General features: G+C 38.6%; 2 protein-coding genes across 7 annotated transcripts in view; one reads left to right on the top strand and one right to left on the bottom strand.

Annotated features, from left to right (window-relative positions):
* Positions 1 to 4,325: 4,325 nt before the first annotated feature.
* On the bottom strand, positions 4,326 to 26,344 carry HESX1 (HESX homeobox 1). Of its 6 annotated transcripts, XM_064496405.1 has the most exons (7): positions 26,210 to 26,290; positions 24,327 to 24,445; positions 23,229 to 23,354; positions 5,997 to 6,268; positions 5,244 to 5,443; positions 4,871 to 4,972; positions 4,326 to 4,774 (listed from the first exon to the last, which is right to left on the bottom strand). In XM_064496405.1, exons 4-7 carry the CDS (start codon positions 6,151 to 6,153, stop codon positions 4,676 to 4,678), a joined length of 558 nt encoding a protein of 185 aa, XP_064352475.1. In that variant the 5' UTR covers positions 6,154 to 6,268; positions 23,229 to 23,354; positions 24,327 to 24,445; positions 26,210 to 26,290; the 3' UTR covers positions 4,326 to 4,675. The 6 variants fall into 6 exon arrangements, with proteins under 6 accessions (XP_064352475.1, XP_031326444.1, XP_010979207.1 ...); XM_031470584.2 differs by lacking the exon at positions 23,229 to 23,354 and having other exon boundaries at positions 5,997 to 6,283; XM_010980905.3 differs by lacking the exons at positions 23,229 to 23,354; positions 24,327 to 24,445 and having other exon boundaries at positions 4,327 to 4,774; positions 5,997 to 6,283; positions 26,210 to 26,344.
* Positions 26,345 to 26,710: 366 nt separating this feature from the next.
* APPL1 (adaptor protein, phosphotyrosine interacting with PH domain and leucine zipper 1) overlaps positions 26,711 to 27,980 on the top strand; it is a 34,105-nt gene continuing 32,835 nt past the window's right edge. The window contains exon 1 of the mRNA XM_031470572.2: positions 26,711 to 26,903. Within this exon, the coding sequence (XP_031326432.1) occupies positions 26,850 to 26,903 (54 nt within the window). The 5' untranslated portion in view covers positions 26,711 to 26,849. The remainder of the gene's footprint in view (positions 26,904 to 27,980) is intronic.

Raw genomic sequence — 27,980 nt, 5'->3', positions numbered from 1 at the left:
TTTCCCAGACGCATCCATGTAGAGGCAACAAGTTGAGGACTGATCTCTACACATCCTTCTGATCCCTCCCCTCCTATGGCCTACAGTACTCCTGACCATCTACACACATTACCTTAGTCCTTAGTCACATGCTTCCCTATGCTATTTTCTTACTGTTTCATATATTCCTTCATTCACTCATTCACTGTTGATCGTGGGCCAGCTATTTGCCACGACTGTGCTAGGCACTGGGTACAGTAAGTCCCAAAACAGCAAAGACCTGGTTTGACTTGTTTACCACTCCATCCCTAGAGCCTCACATAGTGACTGGCTCATGGAAGATGCTGAATAAATATTTGTTGAATAACTGTTGAATAGTCTTTTCTCTCCACCATATGGTGAGGTCCTAGAGACCAAGAACTGTTTTAATCTGTTCTATGACTGACTGAGAACTATGTACCATACATTGTTCCAGACATGAAAACACTGTTCTAGACAACTTCCTTTACTTCTTCTATATTCCCTAGCACATGATTATAACCAGAGCTAACATTAACTGAGGGTTTTATATGTGCCAGGCATTAGTCTAAGTCTTATCCATTATCTCACTTGATTCCCCCAATTATTCTATAAAATAGGCCTCATTATTATCCCCATTTTATAGATGAGGAAACTGAGGCTCAAAGAGCTCAAGTAACTGGCCCAAAGTCTACTAGCTACTGGGGTTTGAACCCAGGTGATCAGACTCTAGCGCAATCTCTTGACTACATTACTAGGTTGCCTTCAATGAGTATGTTTTGACTGACTGACTTGATTGAACAGGAGAGATCAAGGAAAGCCATGCTGGTGGCATACACAAACCTACAAATAACCACCAAATAGGGGTCGGGCCTTATAAAAATGACAAGTCGTTATGCAATTCCTTGACCAACACCAGATATAATAGTTGCATGGTCTTTGCAAGCTTATGGTGTGGTAAATAGGACATAAACTATGATATCATTTATTTCACTGAAATCACCCAGTCATAAAATGCTAAACAAAGGAGATGGCCCACTAGGCCATCCAAGGACTGGAAGAAGAGAACAAACACTAAGTTCCTAAATGTTGCTAACTCTTTACTAAACTGAAGGCAAGCAATAAACTTTCTAGGCTGAAAGTTCATTTGTCAGACTCAGTAATGCTGGTTGACATCAACAGGCTTGCCAAGGCACTAGCAGGGAAAAAGGAAAAGGGTGGGAATAAGAAAATCGGAGGGAGGAAAATGGAAAAGGGGAAGCCACCAAGTACTGCTTTGGCTGCTTTTCTGCTGTGGGCTGGTGCCACAGCAGGAGACAGAACCGTCAAAATGAGCATTAATTTAGCCAAAGGACCGTGGGGTGGGGGTGGGGGGTGTTTAGTTCTATGGGGCTCAGTGAAACGGAGATAGCAAATCTCTATTTATCATACTTTGATTTGGGTCCCACATCAAGTAAATAGAGTCCTGTGCTTAGAAGTAAGCACAAGGCCTAGGTTGATGCTGTGTGTTGGTTTGGTAATGGGGGATTTATGCCACTCACATAAATGTGTGATAAGATGCAGGGGGTGAAAACAGCTATTAACACTGATTAACTCAAAAGTTGACCACCAGCACATTCAGCCATTGTTTCCACCAGTACTCTTTAGTGATGGGCTTTGTCTGGCTGGCTTCACAAGAGACAAATGCCATTACAGGAGACCAAATAACATTATTTAGGCAGTCAACAGATAATAGAGACGCTCCAGGTATTAGCCTGACTGCATTAGTTTGATTTGTTACTACTGTTCACCTTGTCCTGGGCATTAATGGAGACAAAGGCTTGGAATTACCAGGAGCAGAGTTAAGCTGTGGATTAGAAAGAGTCTGCGTGTTTTGAGAAAGATAATTTTATCTTGGGTTTTCATTTCCATGTCCATCTTGCTTGATTTCTCCTTAAAATTAAAGTCTAGTTTTCCCCGAGTATCATATTCTCACCAATGTACTTGTAATTGTAATTGTTAAAAAAAAAAGTTACTAACTCATTATTTCCTTTAATAAGATCAGCCTTTATCTTTAAGGTTTCTGGAAATGATTTTAGGGGAAATACACTAGTGGTCAATGTTATTATTATATGTTATCTTACTTCTTGAATATTCCCATATGCTATGAACTCACTTTACAATATTTAGTGATATTATAAGTATCTGAAAATATAAAAGGGTGTGCGTATTATATTTATACTTTTTTAATATTATAAACCCTATATTTTTCTGACTTCTACATGTTACTTTTTTCAGTTATAAATGAACCATTTCATAAATGATTTCAGTTATAAATACATAACTGGTTATAAACACAGTTTATTTCAATTATACACATACATTTTAGAACCACATAAATCAGTCATAGTAAATTGTCACTGGAAAATACCAAGATAATGATATTCTAGAGTTACCATGTTTCTTTCCTCACCAGACTTTTTACAGGTATGATCAGTTTTTATAATTAAAAAATAATTTAAGTGCATTACTAGTTGTGGATCAATGTTTGTGAAGCTGGTTCGTTTTTTCCTTAAGTCTATAATTTTATACAGAATCCTCACACTTCTCAGACTTGAGGGTTAGGTTTTAGATAAACTCTAGATAAACTATGGTTACTCTTTGAAAAATCAATTGTGACAAGTACTTGTTCAAAAATACTTAAATATTAATGTTGCGAAATAGTTATACACAGGACTTGCTAAACTAAGCAAACAACAGGAAGGAGGCAGAGCTATCTGAAACTGCAAGATGTTGGAAAGAGGCTCAGACTGTTAAGTGTGATGGCATTTTTAAAAAATAACAGCAAAAACAACAAATACGTATGTGTGTGTGTATAGGTATACATATATAGGTGCTTTTATACACAAATATTTAATGATGGTTATCTGTGAAGGATGAGATTTGAGGGGGTTTTACTCTAATTCTATACGGCTTGCGTTGTTTACAGTTTGTAAATACGAACTTTGGGATTAAAATAAATGGCTATTTGAAAAAGTTTACCCATCACATGACCCTTTCCCCTCCAAGCCACTCCTGGTGGCTTCCAGTTCTCCAAATTTCAGGGAAATCTAATGAAGAGCAAAGAAAGCTCCTGGTGGATAAACTGTGGCTAATGTATTTCATAAACGGTGTTTCAAATGTTATGTTAATGAGAGCAGCTCTTTATATGAGAAAAAACGGCGCAGTCTGACAGTAGAAACTTCCTTGGAAAACATTAATTGCCTCTGGCCTTCCAGTTACTTCCCTGCTGCTCTTCTTTCCCTCCTCCCTCTCCATCTCAGCAACACTACAGCTGGAAAAGCACAGCTTATTGCTGACCAGTTGCTGGGACACAGAGCTCTCTACCCCAAATGTGCTCTCAGTAAATGATTTTTAAAAGTTCTAAAATCTGAGTCATGTTACTTTTCCTCAGCAATAAGATGCAAAGCCCTCTAGTCTTTCTCATGCAATTAAAAGAAAAGAAAAGTATATAATGGGTATAGATTCAGTAACTCAACAAGAACTTTCTATTCTGGTCATTACTGGGAGAGAAAAGAAGGGCAGAGGAATAGGAAGGAAAGAAAAGGGAAACAAGGGAGAATTTCAGTCCTAAAGGGCAAAGCTGAAATATGGCTTACAAGAAACAGAGTCCTCCAGCTCATTTCACTGGCCTTCCATTCATTAATTGGGAAACAAATACACAGATGTCCACTGGTAGGACTCCCTTGTGATGCACCTTGTTCTATTCCCATCTTTCATTGACAGGTACAATGACAGATGCAAAGAAAATAGTTTTTGTCCCAGAAAGTGCCCTGATTATTTCCAGTGACGAGGTTAGAACACACACGAAAGGAAGGATGGCTACCCTATCTCCTCCGTCAACATATTACTTGTAACAAAACATACAGTTGATTGGAAATCACTAAACTGGAAACAGGTATAAGCCAGATGATCATTCTCACTTCGATGAATGAAAGTAAAACACAACATTAAAGGGACTAGGAAAATATTTTAAAATGTGCATTTGCAGCTCAATTCTGCTGTGCAATGCAATACTAATGGCATGACTATGACAATTGATGATCTTATATCTCTACTTTGGCATAATAACTTTGATTAAAAAAAACCCAACAACTTGAAACTAGAATGCTATAAAATTTACACTGATATATGGTGAGAAATTCTCACTGCTTTATGACAGAATCAAGAGAAATGAAAGATTCATGAATAAATCATACTCTGTATTTAAGTATAATCATGTTTCAAAATGCAGTTGAAGGAAACAAATCTATTTAAACAAATCTCATCTTTGTGCCATTCTTTAGATTATTTGACTTGAATTATTTTGAAATGGAATCCAGCTTGTGAAATTAATTACTCATGAGTTTACTGATTTTAGCAAATTGATTTATTAGATTAAATTTGCTCACAAAAATAGTTGGCTTTTTCTGAAAATGTTTATTAAAATATATAGTAAAGGCCTTTATTGTAACTAAGAGTGTCTAAGTATAATAGGTACCATGGTATAACAGTAATTATTTACAATATATTTTCAGAAAAAAATGACAATACTCAGATTAAATGCAGAAAAGAAAATACACATTTTTAACACTTGATATTTCCATTGATTCTTCATGTTCTGAAACTGGAAGGTAATCTCACATGTTTAGTTTTCTATTTATTCCAGGAGATCCGTGTTGAAATTTTTTTTTGCCATGAGAAACTGTGATTCTCTATGGGATCTTTTCAGCTTTGCACGCCGATTTTGGAACCATATCTAAAATTAAGGAAAAATAAAACATATCTCAGAAATATTATTTTATTATTTTTAACATTTTAATCACCACAAGTAACAACTAAACTTGAAAATTACCTGGATTCTGTCTTCCTCTAGGTTCAATTTTTGAGCTAAGTCTTCTCTGATATCAATACCAGGATAGCAGTTTACTCTAAAGACATTTTCCAACACTTCAATCTAAGAACAAGGAAACAGTTATTTAAAGTGTCATCATAAAATAAGACTTTAATTTGTATAGCAAAATAGTTGCATTTAAATCTTGAGCAATTAATCTGTATACCTTTTTTTTTTAAATGACTATCCAGAAACTGTTACAAAAAAAAAGATATAATTTATTGTTTCATTAATAAGGCTTCTAAGCTGAGGTTCCACAGTGAATGGGCTTTTGCCCAACAGCGTGTCAGCTAAAGCCTTTGTATTACGATTGCTGGTTGAAAAAATTGCCTACCTGGTTTTGAGTAAAAGCAGTTCTTGGTCTTCGGCCTCTATACCAACTCAACTCTCTTTTCAAAGAAAGTCTTTCTGAGGCTGAAAGGTAATTTTCATATTTCGAAACTCTTTCTTCTTGCACTGGGTGATCCAAAGTACAAGGTAACGAGGTCCCATTAGGAAGACTTGGGATATGTAGACGTAGGTTAACATCTTTCCCTAAAAACAGAAAAATAAACCCCATCTTAGATGTTCAATTCTATATTCCACAAAGTTTTATAAGAAATAATTTCAGGAACTTGTCTTTAATTTTCCTAGTAGAATTCTTCTGGGTTTCACAGGAGAACTGATCTCTCATCAACTAAAATCCAAAAAGCAAACAAAAATGAAAGCCTGTTTTGCTGATAGAGGACACATTTTGGTCTCCAAATGTCATTTACTTTTCAGTGGAAAGAGATTTAGAATATCTGATGTGACAAACACAGAGATCCTACAAAGTAAATGAAGGTTCTTAGAATTTCCTGGGAGTGAATTTTATATCCGCTTGGGTCTAAGGCTGATAGTCTTAATTTCCCATAGGATTCAGCTGGAGACATTAAAAGTGCTAGATACTTCAATTATGTAACTAGATGAAACTGCAGTTTTTCTCTATGTAGTGTATATATATATATATATATATATATATATATATATTTTTTTTTTTTTTTAAAAAGGCCAAACTGAATCTTGCAAACGAATAACAAAGAATTTTAAAAATTAAGCTGTGGCATACCTGAGGAGCCGCAGGTGTCTGCCCATGGCCTGTGAGGCTTCATTGATGGAACACAGTCTTTCTTCTGGTCCAGTCCTAAAATGCTCTCAATTGAAAAGGAGCAGGGTGAGGGCTTGCTTTCCCCAAGCCGAGCACCTTCCTGAAGGTTGGGAGACATCTTCGTGTGGGTTGCACAGAGCTGCGGCTCTGGGCTCTAGCCTCTCGGAGCCTCCCAGGCTGGCTGTGCCCCACGTGTACAGGGCTGGGACCTTCCTGCAGTTCACCTTATGGCTCTGCTGACAAGGGGGCTGGATTTAGAACGTCACTAATTAAAATCCCGTCTTAGAAAGTTTTAGCATGTCAATGAACACTGGCCCAGCCAGCAGCTTCAGGAGTTAATTGTTTATTTGTTTGCAAGTAATTAGCAACTAATGGCTACACCAGGGGGGCCACCTACAGGGACAAAAAGTGTTATCTCTCCTAAGCAGAGCACAGACTTAACTTTCTCGAAAGAAGTGATGCACAAACTACCACTTCTCTTTTATTTGAAATCATTAATGTATAAAATCATGCTTTTTGTTCTGAAGTTTACACTTTCATGGACTCTAGTTACCTAAACATACAGGCCAGATAGGAGAGCAGTCAAGTAATAAATAATCTAATTTGAGTGACTTTTCTTCCAAAGAAATTGGAAAAAAATAATAATCTCTTAATGCTATTACAGTAATTCTGATGAAAATGCCTGTTTTTCATATGCATATGTAATAGTGAATGTTGTCAATGAAAACACAATAGAATTTGGAGTGCAGCATACTGGAAAAGGTTGGCAATGTTATTAACACCGAGTGTAATTGTCTTCCAAGTGCCTGCATTAATTCATAAGGAACAGTTGCACCAAGTATTTTAAATAATTAATGAGCTAATTCCCTTTTTTTTTTCATTTTTTCTTTTAAATGAGAGAGGTACAAGTTTATATGAAGATTCATACATAACCACCTCCAAGCAACTTAAAAGCATGACTATTCAAACGAAAGGAAGAATTTCTCTTTCCATCACAGTTGTTTCAAAGGAAAAAGCATTGTCTATTGCATCTTTTAAAGAAAAATTTCCCTCTGCTGATCTTTTGAGGGACTGTGGACATGTGGACATTTCATGAGGACAATAAGGTTTGTGAAAAAATAAGCAAGAACAGAGTATTTTAATTTCATCATCCTAGGAAAATGTGAAATTAAAAGAGAAACACAGCTGTTAATTGGGAAGATTCTGAAGCAGCCACTCCTCACCAAAGTTGGGATACTTTCTTAGTTTTTGTACTCCCCTGCTCCTCTTCCTCCAGGACCTTCTTGATAATAAATTTAAGTGCTCAGCTTTGTCCAGCATTTAGACAACTCCTGGGCTTTTCTTGAGGGAAGAGGAAAAGTGGTCTGTGCTCACAGAGGTAATAACCTCTACAGGATGGAGCTCAGCTTCATCAGATTTTTCCCTTTCATGATGTCACTTCCTGTCATGATGTCATAAATACTGAGCTAAATTCCTCCTTATTCAAGCTCTAGAGTGGAGAAAGGAGTCACACACAAAATATCAATAGGCACACAAGATGCATTTATAAATATACAAGTAAAGCCAACCTGAGAATGAAAGAACTTGTAAACGTTTACACCTCAAAGAGGTTTCGCCTAGAGCATCTTGGGAGGTAGACTGTGCAACAGTGGGGGTGACCTTACTCTGGGCACACTTGAAGAAGAGAAAGAGATTCAGAACCTTGCAGATTTCTTTCTTTCCTTTGAAACATTCATCCATCCATCCATCCATTCCACAATTGGTTGAACATCTACTCAGTATCAGAAAAAACAGAGTAAGATACTTGCCTTCATGTGCCCATGAAGGTCACAGTGGTGTCATGGATGGGAGGGTGAGGAGACAGGCAACAAACAATACTTATAAGTAAATTATCTTGTACATTAATCAGACAACAATGGTAAGAATGGAAAAGGAAAAAGGGAAGCCAGGAAAGCTGGTTCATCAGTATGGGAGGCAGGAGGTGGCCTCACTTAGACCTTTGACCCCACAGATTAATGCCCTAGCGGCACAAGTTACAAGGATGCTACATGTGCTGAAGCAACGCCAGTCCCCAATTTCTTTTTTATCAACAAGGACTTTATAATATTTTCATTTCTCCTGAGTTAGTTTGATCTGGACTTACAAAATACCATTTTATACATGGATGAGTAGATGAAAATAAAAGATAGAAAAGATACTTTGAAAATGTAGAGGAAAAGTTTTCACATATATTCATTCAACAAATTTTTATAGAGAACTTAGCATGTGCCAGACACCATTCTAGGCACTAGAGATCAAAGATGAACAAAGCAAGGTAATTTTAGAGAGTGGTAAACTCATCGAAAGGCATAAACAAGGTGACGGTGATGAAACATAAGGAGGGTGGGTGTAGAGTGGGGAGAGGGTCTGTAAGTATCGATGGTCAGGGAGGCCTCTCAAAGGAGGTGATACTTTAGCTGAAGCTGAGGACAGGAGACAACCAGTATGCCAAGATCTTGAGAAAAAGCACTGCAGTCACAGGGAACAGCAAGAATAGCTGCTGCAGCTGAAAAGCATTGGAATATTTGAGGAAGAAAAAGGCAGTTAGCCAGAGGGAAGTGAGTAGTACCAGACGCCATTGTTTGGAGAGCCAGACCTGGCTGGATAACGTATGCCTTTATAGAGACCATCGTGAGGAGTTCAAGTGCAAAGGGGAGTTAGGGCAGGGTTTTAAGCTGAGACTCAAATGACAGTCTGAGCTGTTTTTACTCACAGTACTTCTGACACCAAATGTGTTACGGGTTTTCCATACCAAGCAATTCTCCAATTTTCTACAGACACCAACAGGGCGTCCTACAATTCAGTTCTGACACTAACTACCTGGAGTTAGTACAGACTCCACAGGCCAAGAGCTCAGTCCCGTAAGGCTGCTCCCACTTTAGATACTAGCTGCATGTCCCAGGTTGCCACTTGTACTTCCGATCAACCAGCTGTAAACCCAGGGTTCCCACGACCCCCTTCTCAGGTTCAATTATTTGCTAGAATGGCTCACAGAACTCAGGAAGGCACATTACTTACATTAACTGGCTTATTACAAAGGATACAACTCAGAACAGTCAAATGGCAGAGAGGCAGAGGGCAAGGTATGGGGGAAGGCGCACAGAGGTTCCATAACCTCTCTGGGCACACCACCCTTCCCGCACTTCAATGTGTTTGCCAACCTGGAAGCTCTCCGAAACCTGTCCCTTAGGGGGTTTATTGGAGGTCTCATTACATAGGCATGATTGATTAAATCACTGGCTATCAGTGATTGTCCTAAATCTCCAGCTCCTCCCCACTCCCCTGAGGTTGGGAGGTGGGGCTGAAAGTTATAAGCCTCTAATCTAAGTTTGCTCTTTCTGGCGACCAGCCCCATTTTAAAGCTATCTAGAAGCCCACCAAGAACCATGTTATTAGAATGAAAGATTCTTCTATCGCTCTTATTACTCAGGAAATTCCAAGATATTTAGTAGCTGTGTACCTAAACTCGGGACAAAGGCCAAATACATTCCTTTCTGTATCACAGAACTTGTTTTTAAACACTCACCTTGGCTGCTGTGTGGAAAAAGACTAGAGACAGATGAGTGTAACAAGGAAGATCAGTTGGGAGTTGTTTGTTCAATACATTTTTTACTGGGCATATACTACGTGCAAGGCATTGTTCTAGGTGTGGTGAAAACAGGTAATTGTCTAGGAGCAAGAGATGATGGCTAACAGTGGGTTTGGAGAGAGGTACAATTCTTCAGGAGGCTGTGGGAGATTGAGTAATTGAATAATTGGTTCCAATTCTTCAACGTCAATAGTATATTATATAACCACTCTTGCTATGGCCTCATAGTAAATACAGTGTCCTTCCCACCCCTTAGCTTTGGGCTTGTCTACGTGACTTGCTTTGGCCAATGGGAAGTGATGTGAGCTGAAGCTTGAAATGTGCCAGCATGACTGATTTGCCCTCCTGAGCTTCTGACATCACCATATGGTCATCCCTGGGGTAGCTGCCACCGCTCAGCCTGAGCCCCAGAATGAACACACACGGAGCACACCCCAACCCATCCTGCAGCCTGCAGCCTACAGTCAAGTAGGCCAAGCCCAGGCAAATTCAGTCAAACACTAAATGACCTGCAATTTCATGAATGAGAAAAGTAAATATTCATTGTTTAAATCACTGAGATTTGGGGGGTTTGACACACAGCATTGTGGAGGAAATAGCTCATTCATTCAGAGATAGAAAAACACATCTTGCAGATGGATTGAATATAGAAATGAGGGAAAGAGAGGCATTAAGGATGACTGTTTTTTGGCTTGAGCAAATATAGTGTCACTTACTGGGTTGTAAAAGGCCGGACTAGGGGAGGAAATAATTGGGGAGAAATGAAGTGTTCCAGTTTGGATAGCAAGTTGGCTACTGGATTTATGACTATAAGCTCAGGGCTGAATCTCTAAGTTTGTGCATCACCAGCACAAATCATCAGTTTTAAAACCATTAAAAGCCAGAGGTTTGCAGGAGATCACCCAGTGAAGGGAACTAGATACAAGAAGGATCTTAGGACCAAGTCCAAGGTATTCCAACATTTGGAAATTGGAGAAGATGTGCTGGAGAAGAAACTGGAGAAGGAAACAGCTAGTAACGCAAGAGAAAAATCTGGGGATATGGAATCGATCCAAGAGAGGGAAAAGGGTCAAGGAGAAGGGTGACTACAATAGCATCTCAAGTGGTCTTCCTGTCTCCATCCTTGATCCCTTATGGCTTTTTTAATCAACACAGCAAGAGGCCAGAGGAATCATTTAAAAATAAGTCAATTCATGTCACAACTCTGCTCAAAACATGGCTTCCCATCTTAGTAACAGTCAGTCTTTTTAGGGGCCCTCAGGGTCCCATATGATATGCCAGCCCCCTTTTTCTATCTGATCTTATCCCGTATTGCATCTCCCATGCTTACTCTGTTCCGGCCACTTGGACCTCTGCTCTTCTTGAAAGCACCAGGCACAATCCTGCCCCAGGCCTTTACACTGGCTGTTTTCACTACCTAGAATATTCTTTCTTCACGTAACATCATGGTTTACTTCGTTACCTCCTTCAAGTATTTCCTCAAATATCACTTTCTCAATGAGGCTTACTCTTCTGCTTCTTTAAAAATTTCAGCCTCTCTCTCAGGACTCCTGATGTCCTTTGCCCTGCTCCAATTTTTGTTAAAAGCATTTACTATCTTATGCCTCGTTACATACCTGCTTATTGTGTTTACTATTTTTTGTCTGTTTTCTGTCTTTAGGGTTTTTGTCTGTGCTAGTCATCCCCCAGCATCCAAAACAGTGCTTGGCTCATACTAGATCAAAGAATAAATGAAAGGTCAGCTGTCAATGCTGCTGAGAGGTTGAGTAAGAAGACAGAAAGGTATCTACTAGGTTTGTTAAGGAGGCGGTTACTGGCAACTTTGGCAAGCTGGATGGGTAGAGAAAAAAGCCAGACTTGAAGTAAATTGGAGAGTCAATGAACTATTTCTGGTCTAGCAACATCCTGGGCCATATTCCTTGAAAGACCTTTCTACTACAAAACAATTAGATGCTAAAACATACCTTCAAATGCATTGCTGGGATCCCAACAAGTAAGGGAAACTTTATTTGTTCACCAAAGAAAACAACAAAAACCCAACAACCACGAACTGAAATCAGAACTGGGAGCAGTGATCAGTAACCGAGCAATAAACATGAGGTCACCCAAATGGGCAAAAACACTTAGCATTACGGAAACCAGGATTCTAACCCTCAGGCTGGAAGTAGGTATAGGAGAGCTGAACTGAAGACCCTCACTTCAGGTCAGGACCTTCAACATTGGCTCCTGGCAAAAGCAGACCAAATCCTCCCCGGAGGAAAGCTTCCCAAATTTAGGTCCACGGGATTCCCACAGATTAAAAGCAAGCAAATATAAACTCATAATCAAAGATCATCAAGCACATGAAGCTAGACAACACAAGAGAAAATTAGCAGAAACGAGATTTACACCATGTGGCAGAGACTGCTAGTTGTTTCACAATATCTATTCTACACTTTTCAGTAGCACTATACTTTTTAGGTAAAGGTTAACAACTACAATTCCCAAACTGTCTTACATGTTGGTATGATCCTATGACTTCTCACCTATGAAATGTGAGCAGAAGCAATGGGTGTAATTTTTAAGTCCTGCTCTTAAAACTTAGGGCTGTGCCCTTCCTGTTCCCATTTTCTCTCTCCTGCTGTTTGGACTGTGGACAGGATAGTGGGTGGTGAAGTGTTAAGGATGGCAGTGTAATAATAAAAGAGAGAGGGAGCTGGGAACACTGTTGATTGGGAACTGGATTTTTCTTTTTTTTTTAAATTTTTTAATTTTTTTGAGGGTTTTTTTTTTCTTTTTTTGGTAGGGGAGAGGTAATTAGGTTTGTTTATTTGTTTGTTTTTAGAGGAGGTACTGGGGACTGAACCCAGGACCTCATGCTTGCTAAGCATGTGCTCTACCACTTGAGCTATACCCTCCCCCTGGGAACTGGAGTTTTCTATTCTAGCGCTGGACTATGTACTTGGATGGAGAAATAAACGTCTGTCTTGTGATTTGGGGTCTCTGTGTTATAGCAGTCAAGTCTATACCCTAACTAACACAGATCCAGAAGAAATTCAGATACTAGAATTATCAGGTATAGAATATGTAATAGCTATTAATGAAAGTTTAAGGATTCTAAAAGTTAGAATCATCAATAGAGACAAACAGAAAGAAATTATCAGGAATGTCTGGGAAGATTTTTAAAAGAACCAAATGCATTTGATAAAACAAAAAAATATATATAACTATTGATATATACTCAGTAGATAAGTTAAAGGCATTCTGGACACAGTCATGAGGGTGTCTTATCCACACCCTGGCCAACACTTGTTATTATAAACATTTAAAAACTCTTGCCAATCTTACAGGTAAAAGAATCTCATTGTTTCCTTCTGCATTCCTTCAAATAAGGTTGGCATTTACTTCTTCCTATGTTTATTAGCCAAATGTGTTCCTTCTTTTTTGAAATGATGGTTTACGTCCTTAGTCTTTTTAGGCTGCTATAACAAAATACTACTGAATGAGTGAGTTATAAACAACACAAACTTATTTCTCACAGTTCTAGAGGCTGGAATTCTTTGATTGGGGATGCTAGTGTGGTTGGGTGAAGGCCCTCTTCCAGGCTGCATACTTCTCATTGTATCCTCTTGTGAAAGGGACAAGGATGCTCTCTTGGGTTTCTTATATAAGGGCATTAATTCCATTCATGAGGGTCTGCCTTCATGACCTAACCACCTCCCAAAGGCCTCATCTCCTAATACTATCACACTGGGCAGCAGGATTTCAACATATGAATTTTGGGGGTACATAAACATTCAGACCATAGCATGTCCTTAGATCATTTTTTATCAGGGTGATTTGTTGTTGTTTCTTAATGAATTAAGAGTTTTTCATATATTAAAGATAATAACTCTTTGGCATATATAATAAACATTTTCCTCATTTTTCCCTTTACATTTTTACTTTATTGATGCTGTCTTTTGTTATACGAAGTTTATATAGTAAAATGTGTTGATACTACCCTTTATGGTTTCTGCCTTTAAAAAAGGCCCTTATAGTTCCCTTTATAGTAATGGCAAGTAGTTTCTATTGTACCTATCCTCCCAAAGATATAAACTATAAACCCTGGGCAAAATATTTTAAAAACTATCCCAAAATACTGGAAACTGGCCAAAAGCTGGCAGAAATTGAAGAGGGGGAGAATCTGGAACAAGTGAAAAGCCCTGGATAAGTTACTCATTTTTACGGCTTTTTGTCTGAAGGCAGGCACCAATCAGCACTATGTGGGATGATTCATGGTCTTTCTGACTTAAAAAAAATCAAAGGAGAGAGTCCAGAGTGACCACAGCAGCTAGAAAGTGACAGGGAAGCCTAGGAAGGAAAGAGATACAGAGGAGGGCCCCAAATTCTGCCCAAATCCATGGCTGAACTGGGCATGCACAGGGAAAACACCAAACATCTCAGCTAACACTAAAATGACTGAACAGAAATTTCAGCTGATGACAACTATAAGGGAGACAGATTTTAGAGGTAGAGCATAGCCTGACAAAATAAAACCAAAGGAAGAAAGATAGATAAGATAGATCAACACTCTTGAGAGGAATATAACAGAATCTAGAGACTATGGATATCATTCAGAATGTCTACAATTCAATCCAAAATTACTAGACTAACAAAGAAATAGGAAACTGTGTCCCATATTCACAAGAAAATGCAATTAGTGGAGAAATTCCCAGGAGTGATACAGATGTTGAAATAAGATGACAAAGATTAAAAGCAACTATTGTAAAGATACTCAAGTACATTTATGAAAATATGATCATAAATGAACAAATAGTATACATTATCAGAGATGTTTACCATAAAAGAGAACTAAAAGTAACTTCTAGAACTGAAAAATAAAGTATCAGAAATAAAAAATTCACTGGGTGGGCTTAGCAGTATATTGGAAATGACAGAAGAGTCAGTGAACTTGAAGCCATATTAAAAAAAAGGTTATTTAATAAGAACACATAGAAAAAAATAACACTAGAAGTCAAATTAACACAGCCTCAGTATCCTGTAAGACAATATAAAAAACTAACCTATGTGTAATTAGAATTACAGAATGATAAATAGAGCAACTACAGCAGAAAAAATATTTGAAGAAATAATGGCTGAAATTTCCCAAAATTCGGTGAAAGACCTAAATTTACAGATTCAAGAAGCTCAAAAAACCCCAGCAGGGTAAACACAAGAAAAACTATACCGAGGTACATCATAGTTGAATGGATGAAAACTAAAGATAAAGAGAGAATTTTGAAAGCATGCAGAGAAAAATGGCACATTATATACATGGGAATAACAGTATGATTTGACTAACTTCTATTAAGAAATAATGGAGGTCAGAAGACAATGGAATAACATCCTGAAACTGCAAAAAAGAAAAAAACCAAAACCAAACCAACAAAAATACCCTCTTTTCAACCAAGAAGTCTATATCCTACAAAAATATCTCAGAGAATGAAGGCAAAATAAAGACATTTTAAGACAAAAACTAAGAGAATTTATCATCAGCAGACATGTACTACAACAAAGCAACCATGTGCAGCTGCCTGTGTTACGTGTTATGAGTAACTACAGGTTCTGATTTGGTCTCTTGGATAGCTCTCTCCAGGGGAAGCCAGCCACCGTGTCAAGTGTAAAGGCCAACATGTAGAGGAAATGGGGTTTTCTGTCAACAGTCTATACCAATTTGCCAGCTATGTGAATGAGCCACTTGGGAGTGAACCCTCCAGTCCCAGTCAAGCCTTCATAATGATTTCAAGATGACTGAATCCCCAACTGATATCTGACCACAATCTCAATGAAGACTCCAAAATAGGACTGTGTATTCAAGTCACTCCTGAATTCCTGACACAGAAACTGTGAGAGGTATTAAATGAATACTACTATTTTAATCATTAAACTTTGGCTCATTTGTTATGGAGCACTGGATAATTTATACGTAAGGTTCCATCAATTAAAAAAGAAAAAACTAGGGAGTAGGAGAAAATTTTTGTTGAATGATGAAGAACAAAAAAGAGAATACAAATTACCAATATTAGGCATAAAGAGGTGATATCACTACAGAGACTACAGATATTAAAAAGAATATTATAAACAACTTTATACCAATAAATTCAACAATTTATATGAAATAGACAAGAACCTAGAAAAACATATGATTACCAAAACTGAGACAAAATGAAACAGAAAGTATGACTAGTCATATACCAATTAAAGAAAGTGAATTGGTTATCAAATTCTTTCCACCAGGCCCAGGTACTTCACTGGTGAGATTTATCAAACATTTTTTAAAAAGTCTTAAACACACACCAATCTCAAATTCTTTCAGAAAACAGAAGGGGAAGGACTTTTCTAACTTTATGAGGCCTAAGTAACTCTGATTTTAAAAAATTTCAAAAAAAATAATAGACAAATATCACTCATGAACACTGACACAAAAACCTTAAAATACTAGCAAATTTAATATAGAAATATATAAAAACGGTAATACAATATGACTAAGTGGGGCTTTTCCCAGAAAAACAAGGATGGTTTAAAACTCAAAAATCAATCATTGTAATTCATCATATTAACAGGAAAAAAAAGAGAATCACGTGATCACTTTAGCAGATGCAGAAAAATACTCCTTCGTAACTTAAAATTTTTTTTCAATAAATTAGGATTAGAAGTAATTTCTTCAATCTGATAAAGGGCAGCTACAGAAATAACTAGATAACGTACTATTTAAAGGTGAATTATTGAATGCTTTCTCCCTAAGATTAGGAACAAAGCAAGGATGTTCACTTTTAGCAATTCTGTTTAACACTGTATTAGATCTAAGTCAGTGCAATAAATAAAGCAAGAAAAAGAAATAAAAGTCATACAGGTCAAAAAGGAAGACGTAAATGGTCTCTTTTCACAGATAACATGATTGTTTACACAGAAAAATTTAACAAATCTACAAAATAGCTACTAAAATTAATGTGAATTTAGCAAAGATATAGTATAAAGGTAAATATACAAAAATCAATTTAATTCCATATATTAGAGGTAAATAATTAAGCATATACCTATGCTATGATCCAGCAGTTCAATTCCTAGAAAAATGAAAACATGCCCACAAAACAATATACAAGAATATTCATAGAAGCTCCATAGACAATAGCCAAAATTGACAACTAGGTGTCTATCAACAGGAAAGTGAGTAAACCATGGTATAATTATATAATAGAATACAGCAATATACAGGTATATACTACCACATATGCAACAACATTGATGAATTTCAAAAACATTATGCTAAGTCAAAGAAGACTTATACAAAAGAATACGTGAAGTATGATTTCACCTATGTGATGTTCCAGAACAGACAAAACTAGTTCATACTGAAAAAAAACAGAATGTAGAGTTGGAGGTGGAGACTGACTGGGAAGAGGAGTCAGGAAACTTGAGGGGTAATGGTAATGTTTTATATCTTGCTGGGGTTTGGATTATACAGTTGTATTCATTTGTCAATACTCATTATTTAATACTCTTTAAGATTTATTCACTTCACTGTATATAAAAATTTATCTATTAAAACATAAGCAAGTATTGAACTATTGTTAATGATAATACACATGCAGAAGAGTTTAGAGGAGAAGTATATTGATGTCTGTAACTTTAAAATGTATAAAACATAAAATGAATTGGTGGATGGATAGATATGTGATTATAATTAAACATTATTATATAATTGTAGACCAACAGAACTTCCAATCCAATAAAGTTCTCTAAGATGATGTACATGTTCTATGTCTGCACCATCCAACAAGGTAGCCACTAGCCACATGTGGCTAATGAGCACTTGAAACGTGGCTAGTGCAAGTGCTGGTGCAATTTAATTTTAAATTTAATTTTGTTGTAACTTATTTAAATTTAGGTAGCCATATATGGCCAGTGGCTACCATATTAGATAGGACAGAGAACATTTCCATCACTGCAGGAGGTTCTGTTGGACAATTCTGGTCTAGAAGTACAGGACAGTGTTGAAAATAGTGATGATGAAAACAGACATCCTAGTTTTGTTCCTGACATGAGAATAGTGTTTCACCATTAATACAATATTTACTGTTGGTTTCTTTCTTTTTTTTTAATGGGGGTGGTAGTGGTGGTAATGAGGTTTATTAATTTATTTCTATTTGAAGGAGGTCCTGGGGATTGAACCTGGGACCTCCTGCGTGCTAAGCATGTACTGTACCACTTGAGCTATACCTCCCTCCTATTGTTGGTTTCTAATAAATGGTATAATGAACACAAACACAAAATGTCTATAGTGCTATATAGCTTCTAAAGCATGTGAGCATATTTGTTTAATTCTTTGACAAATCCTTTATTATTTTGTAGCTGAGAAAACAAACTGAGAGTTCAGTTGTAACTTGCAGAAGTCACCAACCAGCAAGTGGTAACTGAAGTTGACTTAAGTTTTCTGTCTTTAAATTCCCTTTTCTACTGACTTTATCAATTAATGGTCTCTGTAACATCTTCACCAATGATCTCATGATATAAACATCAAAGTGTACAGATCAGTTAAGAAAAAGGTTGTGAAACCTTGCATATGATACATTCTCAATATCTTTCAACACTTCTTTTGATATAAGACATAAAAGCCTGACACACTGACACTGAAGAGAAGAGATTCTAGGAATTGTAAAATTGAACAGTCTGTATTTTAAACATCTATATGTACAAGATGAAGTAAAAACTGAGAAGTATATATCACTCCAGGGCAATCCACAAGTTAGGTGGTATACCATTCTCTAACTAAAGCTTAATAAAAAGTGATATGGGGGATTCATTTGAAAAATCTGAGCTTAAAATTTAAAAATCCTGAGCCACGGTTCACATCTGTGACGCTCTATCATTACTAAGGTTCTTATCAGCCATTGTTACTTGAGGCGCATGGTATCTTTCCCAGTGATTACAAGGTTCAGGAGAGTTGAAACTGTTTCCACATATACTTCTCTCTCTCCCAGCACCCATCACAGTGCCCATCACATGGGAGATATTAAATAAAGGTTTGTTAAATAAGTTCATTTATTTATAACATTTAAAAAACATCTCAGCATTTGTTCTTCTCAATCTCAGAAGAGTACAGTTTCATATTTTTATACTTTCAAATCAGTTAAAACTATTTTCAGTATAGTGCCTGGCATATATCAAGCCCTTGATTTTAAAAATTTGATATAAAGTCATCCAAAACACAGATGCATTTTTTTATTTTTAAAAGATTCATTTAATACCATGGTATCTAGAATAAAATACGAGAGTATCCTTCAGTTTTACCCCATTTTTACTCTCCAACCTACTGGCTACAGATACTAACAGTTTAGTGCTTCTCTTGTCTTTTAGAATGCCTTGACATAAAGAGGTAGATAAACACAAACCCACACACACATTTTTATCTACATGGAGTCAGACATATATATTGTTTTTCAGTGTGGTTCCCACACAGTGACATGACGCTATGTCAGCATGTACACAGCTCTATCTCATTCTTCAAAAGCTGCCTGGTGCTTCAGCAAGTGGAAGAACCATAATTTACTGAACTATACTGCTGATAATGACACTTAGGGTTGTCTCCAGTTTTTTAAACTATAGTAAACATTATAGCAATAGGTATCTTGTGCATACATGTTAGCACACATGCAAAACTAGTATGTCCCTGAAAATTTTTCTTTGAAGAATGTACTAATTTTTTTGGTGGATGCTGCCATATTTCCTTCTAAGAAATCTTTACCAATGAGCACTCTCACCCAGTCTAGCCTTTGTCCTTATGTCCTCCGAGGGTTGACAGTGGGAACAAGAAAACTCAGGACTAGGCTAAATTAGCCTCAGGTTTTCCCCCAGACTCAATAATCAAAGATAAAATAGTTTAGGATTTAGGGCTCCCAGGGGCTCAGGCCTACACGTTAGTGCCATTTAATCTAATCATTGCAGATTAAATGAGAGTTGTCAGTTAACCTGAGAACCTGATTGTTATTTATAACATTGTTTCTAGAGGATAAATGTTATGGTTCTTATCAACTTAAAAGCTGACTTTTGAATCACAACATTTATTAAACTCCAGCATGTATCAGGGATGTTCTAGGCACCTAGGAGATGAAATGATTTCTATCCTCATGAAACTCATGATTAAGACAGTAATTAATATTAATTTTGTTAGGTGAAATAATGTGATTATGGTTACATTTTTTTTAAATGCTTTTTAAAAAGAGATTCTATTTAGGTATTTACAGGTACAATTTCAGGATGTCTGGGTTTTACTTAAAGTACCTCAGGAAAAGAAGAAAGAAAACAGATAACTGAAGCAAGTGCTGCAAAATGTTGATGAGTGTTCAATTGGAGTGATGAGTGGCAGGTATATGTGGGTTCATTATCACTGATGAATAGATATATAACAATGTGGACTCATTATTTTTCTACTTTTGTAAACATAAATAATAAAATTCCCTTAGTCTTCTAGGGAAGACTGTCCTAGGTGCTTCCCCCTGCACAAAAGCCCTTCTCTTCCTGCTGGTGTTCTGACACCCCACACCTAACCACTCTGTGTGTGGATGCCTTCCTCACCCCACTGGCGCTCTGAAACCCCACACTAGGCTGCCCTTCATGGATACTCCCCACACTCCTTGCATTCTGAAATCCTGCAGCGGGCTCCCAACCTGCACAAAAGCCATCTTCACCATGCCTGGACTCCAGAACAGCCTTCTCAGGCACCCTCGCCCTACTTTTGCTCCAACATCCTGCTGCCTATGGGCTGCCCCTCCACCAAAATGCCATTTTTATCCATCTTGAGCTCTGACACCCCCCTATGCAGATGTCCTCCTCATCTTGGACAGGTTCTCCATCCCACACCAGGGTGCCCCTTTTGCGTGGATGCCCTCATTACCCCTGCTGGACTCCAATACCCATTCTGGGCCCCGTGGGCCACCCACCCTGCATAGACTCCTACTTTATTTGGCCCCACTTAAGGCCTTTAGGACTGAATGATTCAGAAAGAGAAGGGGAAAAACTATATATCTCTTTTTACATGAAATCATTGTCTTCTGTTATTAAGACATTACTTTTGACTCTGTACATAAAATATGATTTAGCTAAACCACTGATGTACTTTTTCCTTTAAATCAATATATCTCATAAAGTATCAAGTTTATTTAAGACAACGTTACTTTGCCCAGAATTTATATCTCATCTCACTAATTCATCCAACTCCTCCAACATTTGTTTCAAATCCCAATCTCTATTAAAGGTGTTTTTATCCAAAATCAGAATAAAAGTCAAAATCCTCACATAGGCCACTGGGCTGTCCATGATCTGGCCTCCTCTTCCTCGTCCCCACCAGACTCTTCCCCTAGGCTCCCTCCTTTCCTGCCACCCTGATTCAGTCTACACAGTTCTTAAAATGAGCCAAGCCACTCCTGTCTTAGGGCTTAGGGCCTCTGCCCTGCTGGTTCCTCTTCCTGGAACACTTTGTCCTCAGATGTCCCCACTGCTCATTCCAGTGACTCCTTCAAGTTTTTGTTCAGATGTCACCTTCTTAATGAAATCCACTCTGACAAGCTTATTTAAAATTGCAACTGCCCCCTCATCCCATTTTTCCATAGCACTTCCCGCTTTCTAATACACTGTATTTCTAATAGTACTTAAACGTTTTTTTTTTTAATTGTCTTTTCTCCCTACCATTCCCACTAAACTGTAGCTCCACAAGGGCAGGGGTTTTTTAATATTTTGTTTATTACCTAATAAATATTTGTTGAATGAAGGCAGCCATTTCCTGATGTAGTTTGAACCCCAAAACTAAATTCAGAGCACCATCTAGTGTTCTTGGAAGGATGTGCTGATTAACTCTGAGACCTACCTCTATTAGTTGTGATATAAACAGTATGGTTTAATCAATCCTCAGTTGCTCTGTTTTTTACTGCCCTCTGTGGTTCTATAAAAAGTAAAATTATTTCAATGATTAAACAGTCATGGCACATACTGGCTTCTTTCAGAGCAGTCTCTTCTCTACTGCCTGCCTGTTGCTCCCCAGAATTTCTGATGAGTAGGAGTGTTACGAAAGTCTTCTGTCTTAACCTTGGGGTATCGCTCCTCCTCCCACAGCCAAAAAACAAAAACAGGGTAATAGCCTTTGCTGGTTTGGTACCTACACCACTTTTCCAGAATATCACAATATATATTTATTGATTTAAAAATTTTTGGTTTGGTCACAAAAGCCCCTAAATCAAAGTGATAAAACAGTAGCAAGGGTAATGGTAATACTATGTAAAACAGTATCAGGGTTCTCTAACATAATAAGGACAATCTTCTGACTTAGAAAATATTTGTTTCTTTAGATATGATGAAGGAAAAATGAATAAAATGAATGCTGCCTTAAAAGCATTAAAATATTTAATATTTAATAGTAAATAATGAAAAGAATAACTAGCTGATTTTTATTGAATACTTATTATGCCCAGCACTATTCTGAAAGCGTATTAATCATCTTCACAAGTCTATCATGTAAGTTTCTCTACACTAAGCTCCATTTTTCAGATGACAGAATAGAGACACAGAGAAGTTAAGTAACTTGACTACAGTCACAGAACTACTAGAGTGAAGCCAGGATTCGAAGCCAGCTATGCTGGCTCCACAGTCCATGTCCATGAGCTCATGCCTATGCTTTCAACTACTTCTCAACAGAAACAGAAGTGATGCTTCTTGGTTTCAAAGTTCTTGGCTTAGTCAAAGAAATTAGTTTATAATGTTCTCATCTTCCAAAAAAGAATTAAGGTAACTATAAAAGAAACAAGCATATACAATTATCCTAGAAATAAAAGTTTTATTCTTTTCACAGTCAAGAAAGTAGAAGCTACAGAATTTGCCTTTCTAAGGATTTAAGGTTTAGCCACGAATCTAAGGCTGCGGTGGCAAAGAGCAAAAGCAACATTAAGGTTAAAGGCCAGAGAGGCATTCGCAGTGGCACACTGAAGAATTGGTAGGTCCTTGCTGCCCACCCACCTCCTTTTGCAACACATTCCTCAGAACTTTTGATTCTACCCTCCAATTGCCCAAAGCTTCCCCGTGCCCTACCACTGGTTCAAATGTTTTAAAGTAGATGGAAATGACTCAGGTTCCCAAATTACCAATTAAAATACTCATTTCTTGAATTTGGCTCATCTCACCTGGATGTTAAGAAAACAATAGAATTACCTGTTAAAATGAGTCTCATTAATGTGTGATTTATTAGGTAACATCCAGGATTATTTGCACTATACATTAGACTCTCAAAAGGAGTATGAATTCCCCCAGAATTTCAGACTGATGGAGACTTTCAGGGGATATCTGTAAGTAGCAGTATTCCCAAGCTCTCTAGGTGATTCTGGAAATGGTGCCCTTCTCACCATCTTGAGCTGGAACCAAAGACTCTTTCCTAAGTGTTTACTTGACTTTCTAAATTTTCTAAACTACAATGTTATTTAGGAAAGAGAAATGGCTATTTTCCATTTTGGATAGAATTTTTCAACATGTGGTTTGAGGATGATCTGCTTTGGACTCACCTGGGAAAGACTCTCAGCTCTATCTCTGTCTGACCCACTGCATCAGAATCTTCTAGCTGGGCTCAACCTTCTCCAGATGACTTTTACGTGTGCATGAGTTTGGTAACCACTAGCCTAGGGGGATAGCTTTGAAAAGTAAAGCACCAGTGTCATTTGGGTTGTTGCATTCTTTCCTATTATAGACCGCAGACCAGAACTTCAAGAAGTATCATGTAAAAACCTAATTACAAGCAGATCAAATATAATTTTAGGAGACTAATAATTAACAAATCTATTTACAAGACTGTATGTCCTTTCGTTGTAAATTATATATGTGTAACTTCTTAATGGATTATATGTGTGAAACGTCTCAAAGAATTCTTTGGTGGATGTCGTTTAATCCTGACTTGCCTTCCATAAAATTAAGGAGCTGGCCAAAGTTTTTACTATGCTACCCACACGTGAGTCTCCAGTAACCCTTGAGGCACTATCTGAAGAAGCCTCATTTCCTGTATAAAAGCAATTGAGTTTGGTCAACTGTACAGTACTTAAGCTGATGAAACTCAAACTGGTTTCCAAAGGAGACTATAATTCTGCCGCTTTAAAGACGTTTTAAAATAGGAAATACATTCATTTTTCTGAATGAGCAGAGTGCGTAATAGCCTAAAGCTAGAGGATCCAAATAGAAAGTCTTTTAAGATTCTTTCTAGTTTTATAATTTGATGTAACTGCCTCTTTATCCAATTGAATATCAACTTGTTTTTGCTTTTTTTGTTTTTAATCAACTGAGCCTGGCAAGAATTCCTTGCACTTCTCTGATAATACAATAGCCTCCTTTACAAAAATACAGTTTACTTGCACATAACATACAAAAAAGGAAACCATTTAACTTGATGACACTACCCCACCCAGATAATTCAGATACCTAAGAGAATTTTTCATCGGAATTATTTGGTTTGGCCAAATTAACTGGCCAAACCCCTTCAGTTATACCATATAATTACTCTCTTTGTTACACTTAGTTTTTACCTGTCACTTACTCCTGATTCTTATCAATTGCCACTGCCTTTCTTCTCCTTCACTCATAATCTAATCAGTTTAACCAGGAATGTCACTTACCATGAAAATCTGTCTTTAGAGCCAGGTTGCATGCCACTGTGCTGACAGAGTAGGAAAGAAATGTCAAAAATCAGAGTTGTGTTGCTGAGATCTGTACGATGCTGGGTATATCCAAGCGACTGTAACATTAACATTAATACTGTGTAAGAACAAACTCCAAACCACCTTTCAAAAACTAAAGCTCTTATCTAGAGGGTGACTAGCTGATCAACATCTAAGAGGAGAGCTAACTTAATAAAAAAACAAACAACCCAATCCACAAATGGGCAGAAGACCTAACCAACCAATTCTCCAATGAAGACATACAAATGACCAATAGGCACGTGAAAAAACACCCAATATCATTAATTATCAAAGAAATGCAAATCAAAACCACAATGAGGTATCATCTCACACCAGTCAGAATGGCCATCAATCAAAAGTCCATGAACGATAAATGCTGGAGAGGGTGTGGAGAAAAGGGAACCCTTCTACACTGTTGATGGGAATGTAGTTTGGTGCAACCATTATGGAAAATAGTATGGAGATTCCTCAGAAGACTAAACCAGACTTATCATACGATCCAGCAATCCCACTCCTATGCATATATTCAGAGGGAACCTTAATTCAAAAAGATACATGCACCCCAGTGTTCACAGAGGCACTATATACAATAGCCAAGACATTGAAACAACCTAAATATCCATCAACAGATGACTGGATAAAGAAGCTGTGGTATATTTATACAATGGAATACTACTCAGCCATAAAAAATTTAAAATAATGGCATTTGCAGCAGCAGGGATGGACCTGGAGACTGCCATTCTAAGTGAAGTAAACCGAAGAGAAAGAAAAATACCATCTGATATCACATATGTAGAATCTGAAAAAAAGACAAACTTGTTTACAAAACAGAAACAGACTCACAGACATAGAAAACAAGCTTATGGTTACAGGGGCAGGGGGAAGCAGGTGGGAAGGGATAAACTAGGAGTTTGAGATTTGTAGATACTAACTAATATACATAGAATAGATAAACAAGTTCATACTGTATAGCACAGGGAACTATATTCAATATCTTGTAGTAACCTATAATGAAAAAGAATGTGAAAACAAATATACGTGTTCATGTATGACTGAAGAATTATGCTGTACACCAGAAACTGACAACATTGTAAACTAACTATACTTCAATAAAAATATATATATATACAAAAAAAAAAAAAAGAAAGTTTATAACACTAAGGATAATCCGGTGAAACTATACTGCAAGTCTACCTGGTAAAACTTTTAAAGCTTGATTTTACCTCTCCTTTAAGAGATCATGGGAAAAATCTAGTATTTTAGTTTAAAATATGTAACATCTATTCCAGTTACTGTATTTGAGGTTGTTCCACTGTACCTGGATTTGTTCCAATTTATCTGCGGAACCAGGCAACTAACAATCTTTACTCAGCATTTCTTTTATTTCTTGAATGAAGATGAGATGGACTGGTGGGATTCGTGCCTAGATTTTTAGAAGACACTAGTAATTTTGCCATTTTCTCTGTACACTGATTCCTTTATAAAAAACAGAGAAATGAGACAGTGTGAGGTTGGGGAAGATGGACAGACAGACAGGAGTTCTAATCCAGACCAAGTTCTAGAAATAGAGCTTCACTTTTCTCTCCTGAAAAGAGGACTAGAGCCCGAAGAAGCTATTTAAATCTTCTTCCAAAACTTTTTAATCTATCAGAAATGCTAATCAGTTACCAACATAATTCACCAGTGTACCCTGACTTTCAAAAGACGTTTTCATTTGTGATTTAAAATAAATGTATGTCTAATTTGTGGCGAGTCGGCCCTTCAAAGCCGGGTAAGAACTGATGACATGGTAACAAAGCCACGTTTTTAACTGAACATACCGATATCCACGTTCCCAGAAAAATCTTTTCGAGTCGACTGTCCACGAATTTACCAGAAAGCCAGTTAACGACACAACTTCTGACCTCGCAGGCATCTGAGGCAGCACCATTTTGCTGGAGAGGGGAGACTGGACGTTTCAGGCAGGGTTGGGAAGGTTATAATTTGAGGAAACTAAAGTGAGGCCTCTTTCATGGTCTCTGACGAAAAACGTTACGGGAGAAGTTAAAACCGCTCCAAATTCCCCAATGCGGTCGTCATTCGAGGTTCTGGTTCCCACAGACGCACGCCTTGCTGGGGGCAGCAGGCCCCCTACGATTTACATCCAAACGCCCGCGCGCAGCCGTCCGCGCGCAGCCGAAGTGCTCGAGGTGCGCAGAGGCCCGCGGTCGCCGCAGAGCCGCTCGCGGCCAGTCCCGCTGCGCCGACGGGCGTCGCCGCGAGCCAATGAGCGCGCCGGGAGGCGTGGCAGTCAGGACGAGAGGGCGGGATTTCCCGCGCGGCGGCGCGGCCGCTCGGCGCCTGGCGAGGGCTGCTTCGCCAGCGAGAGAGGGCGGGTCGGGGTCAGCTGCTGCAGACGGGCAGGCGCACGGAGCTGTGGGCGGCCGCTGCCTCTCCTGCCGCCGCCCTCCCTCCACCAAAATGCCAGGGATCGACAAGCTGCCCATCGAAGAGACGCTGGAGGACAGCCCGCAGGTGAGGCGCGTGCGGCGGCGGGAGGCGAGGGAAGGAGCCGGGCTGGCCGACCCCAGGCCTGGCCCCGCCGCGCTCGCAGGTGCCTGCCCTGGCCCAGGTAGGCTCAGCCGCCCAGGGCTCCCGCCTGTCGCGCCCTGAGCCGCCGAGGCCGGGCCGCCCTCCCGAGGCCGGCGTGGGCCTGCGCGGCTGGGCCGAGAGCTGCGTGCGGGATCTGGGACCTCGGCGGGCGGCAACCGAGCCGCCTTCGCGTTGGCTCGTGGGCCCGGCGGTCACGTACGCGCGCGGGGCTCCTTGTATTTGGCGGAAGATTTTTTTTTTTATTGCCGTGATGTTAAGGGATAAATCCCGATCTTGGAATTTTCTCCCGGAGAACCTCTTCGGAGAAAATGCAGAAGGAGAAAAGACCCTGTAAGCTTACTTAATGATTTCTGAGCAAGCTAGGGAAGGAAATGGATAGTTTTTCTTGTGGAGATGCTGAAAGGCTGTTGATTTGGCCGTGTGGAATCTTCGGCGAAGCCCGTCGTGCGTCTCGGAGCCTCCCCTAGTGTCGTGGCTGTGAGTGTAGCTGCTGTCACTCGAGGGCGGTGCACACCGGGTGATGGACGGCGCCTTCGCCGCTCCCCTACTGCTGCGCCCTCGTTGCAGGCTTGGCTCTAACAAACTCATCAAAATAAAAGCCCTGTTTCGTGCGTTGGGGATGATACTAGTGGTTGCTCTAGCTTTAAGGCAGTCTAGGAGAACGTAACTACTAGTTATGTTTTCAGTACTGAAGAATGAAATCAGCTATATTAAAAACATCTGGGTGTGGGCTGTAACTCGCTTTGAGAAACTTCATCCCTCGGCCTGGCTTTTACATAGTAAGGGATTTAAGACGATGTTGCTGGTTGGCTACTACTTAGAATGAAGAAAGTTTCCTGAAATGTTCATTGAGAAGTACAGTTTGCACATAATTTATGTGTCTTGACCGCAGGAGGAAGGGGGTAGATCCCCCTTCCTAGGTGACATGTCTGCCACGGATATTGTGCCAGTTTTGATTGCCAATTTGAAGTTGCGCTCTGATTGAGGAATTGATTTGGT

This window comes from Camelus dromedarius, chromosome 17 (assembly GCF_036321535.1).
Source record: "Camelus dromedarius isolate mCamDro1 chromosome 17, mCamDro1.pat, whole genome shotgun sequence".
In the NCBI taxonomy this organism is placed as follows: domain Eukaryota; kingdom Metazoa; phylum Chordata; class Mammalia; order Artiodactyla; family Camelidae; genus Camelus; species Camelus dromedarius.
Note: the sequence above shows the minus strand (reverse complement) of the source record. Positions and strands in the feature narration are given on the sequence as shown.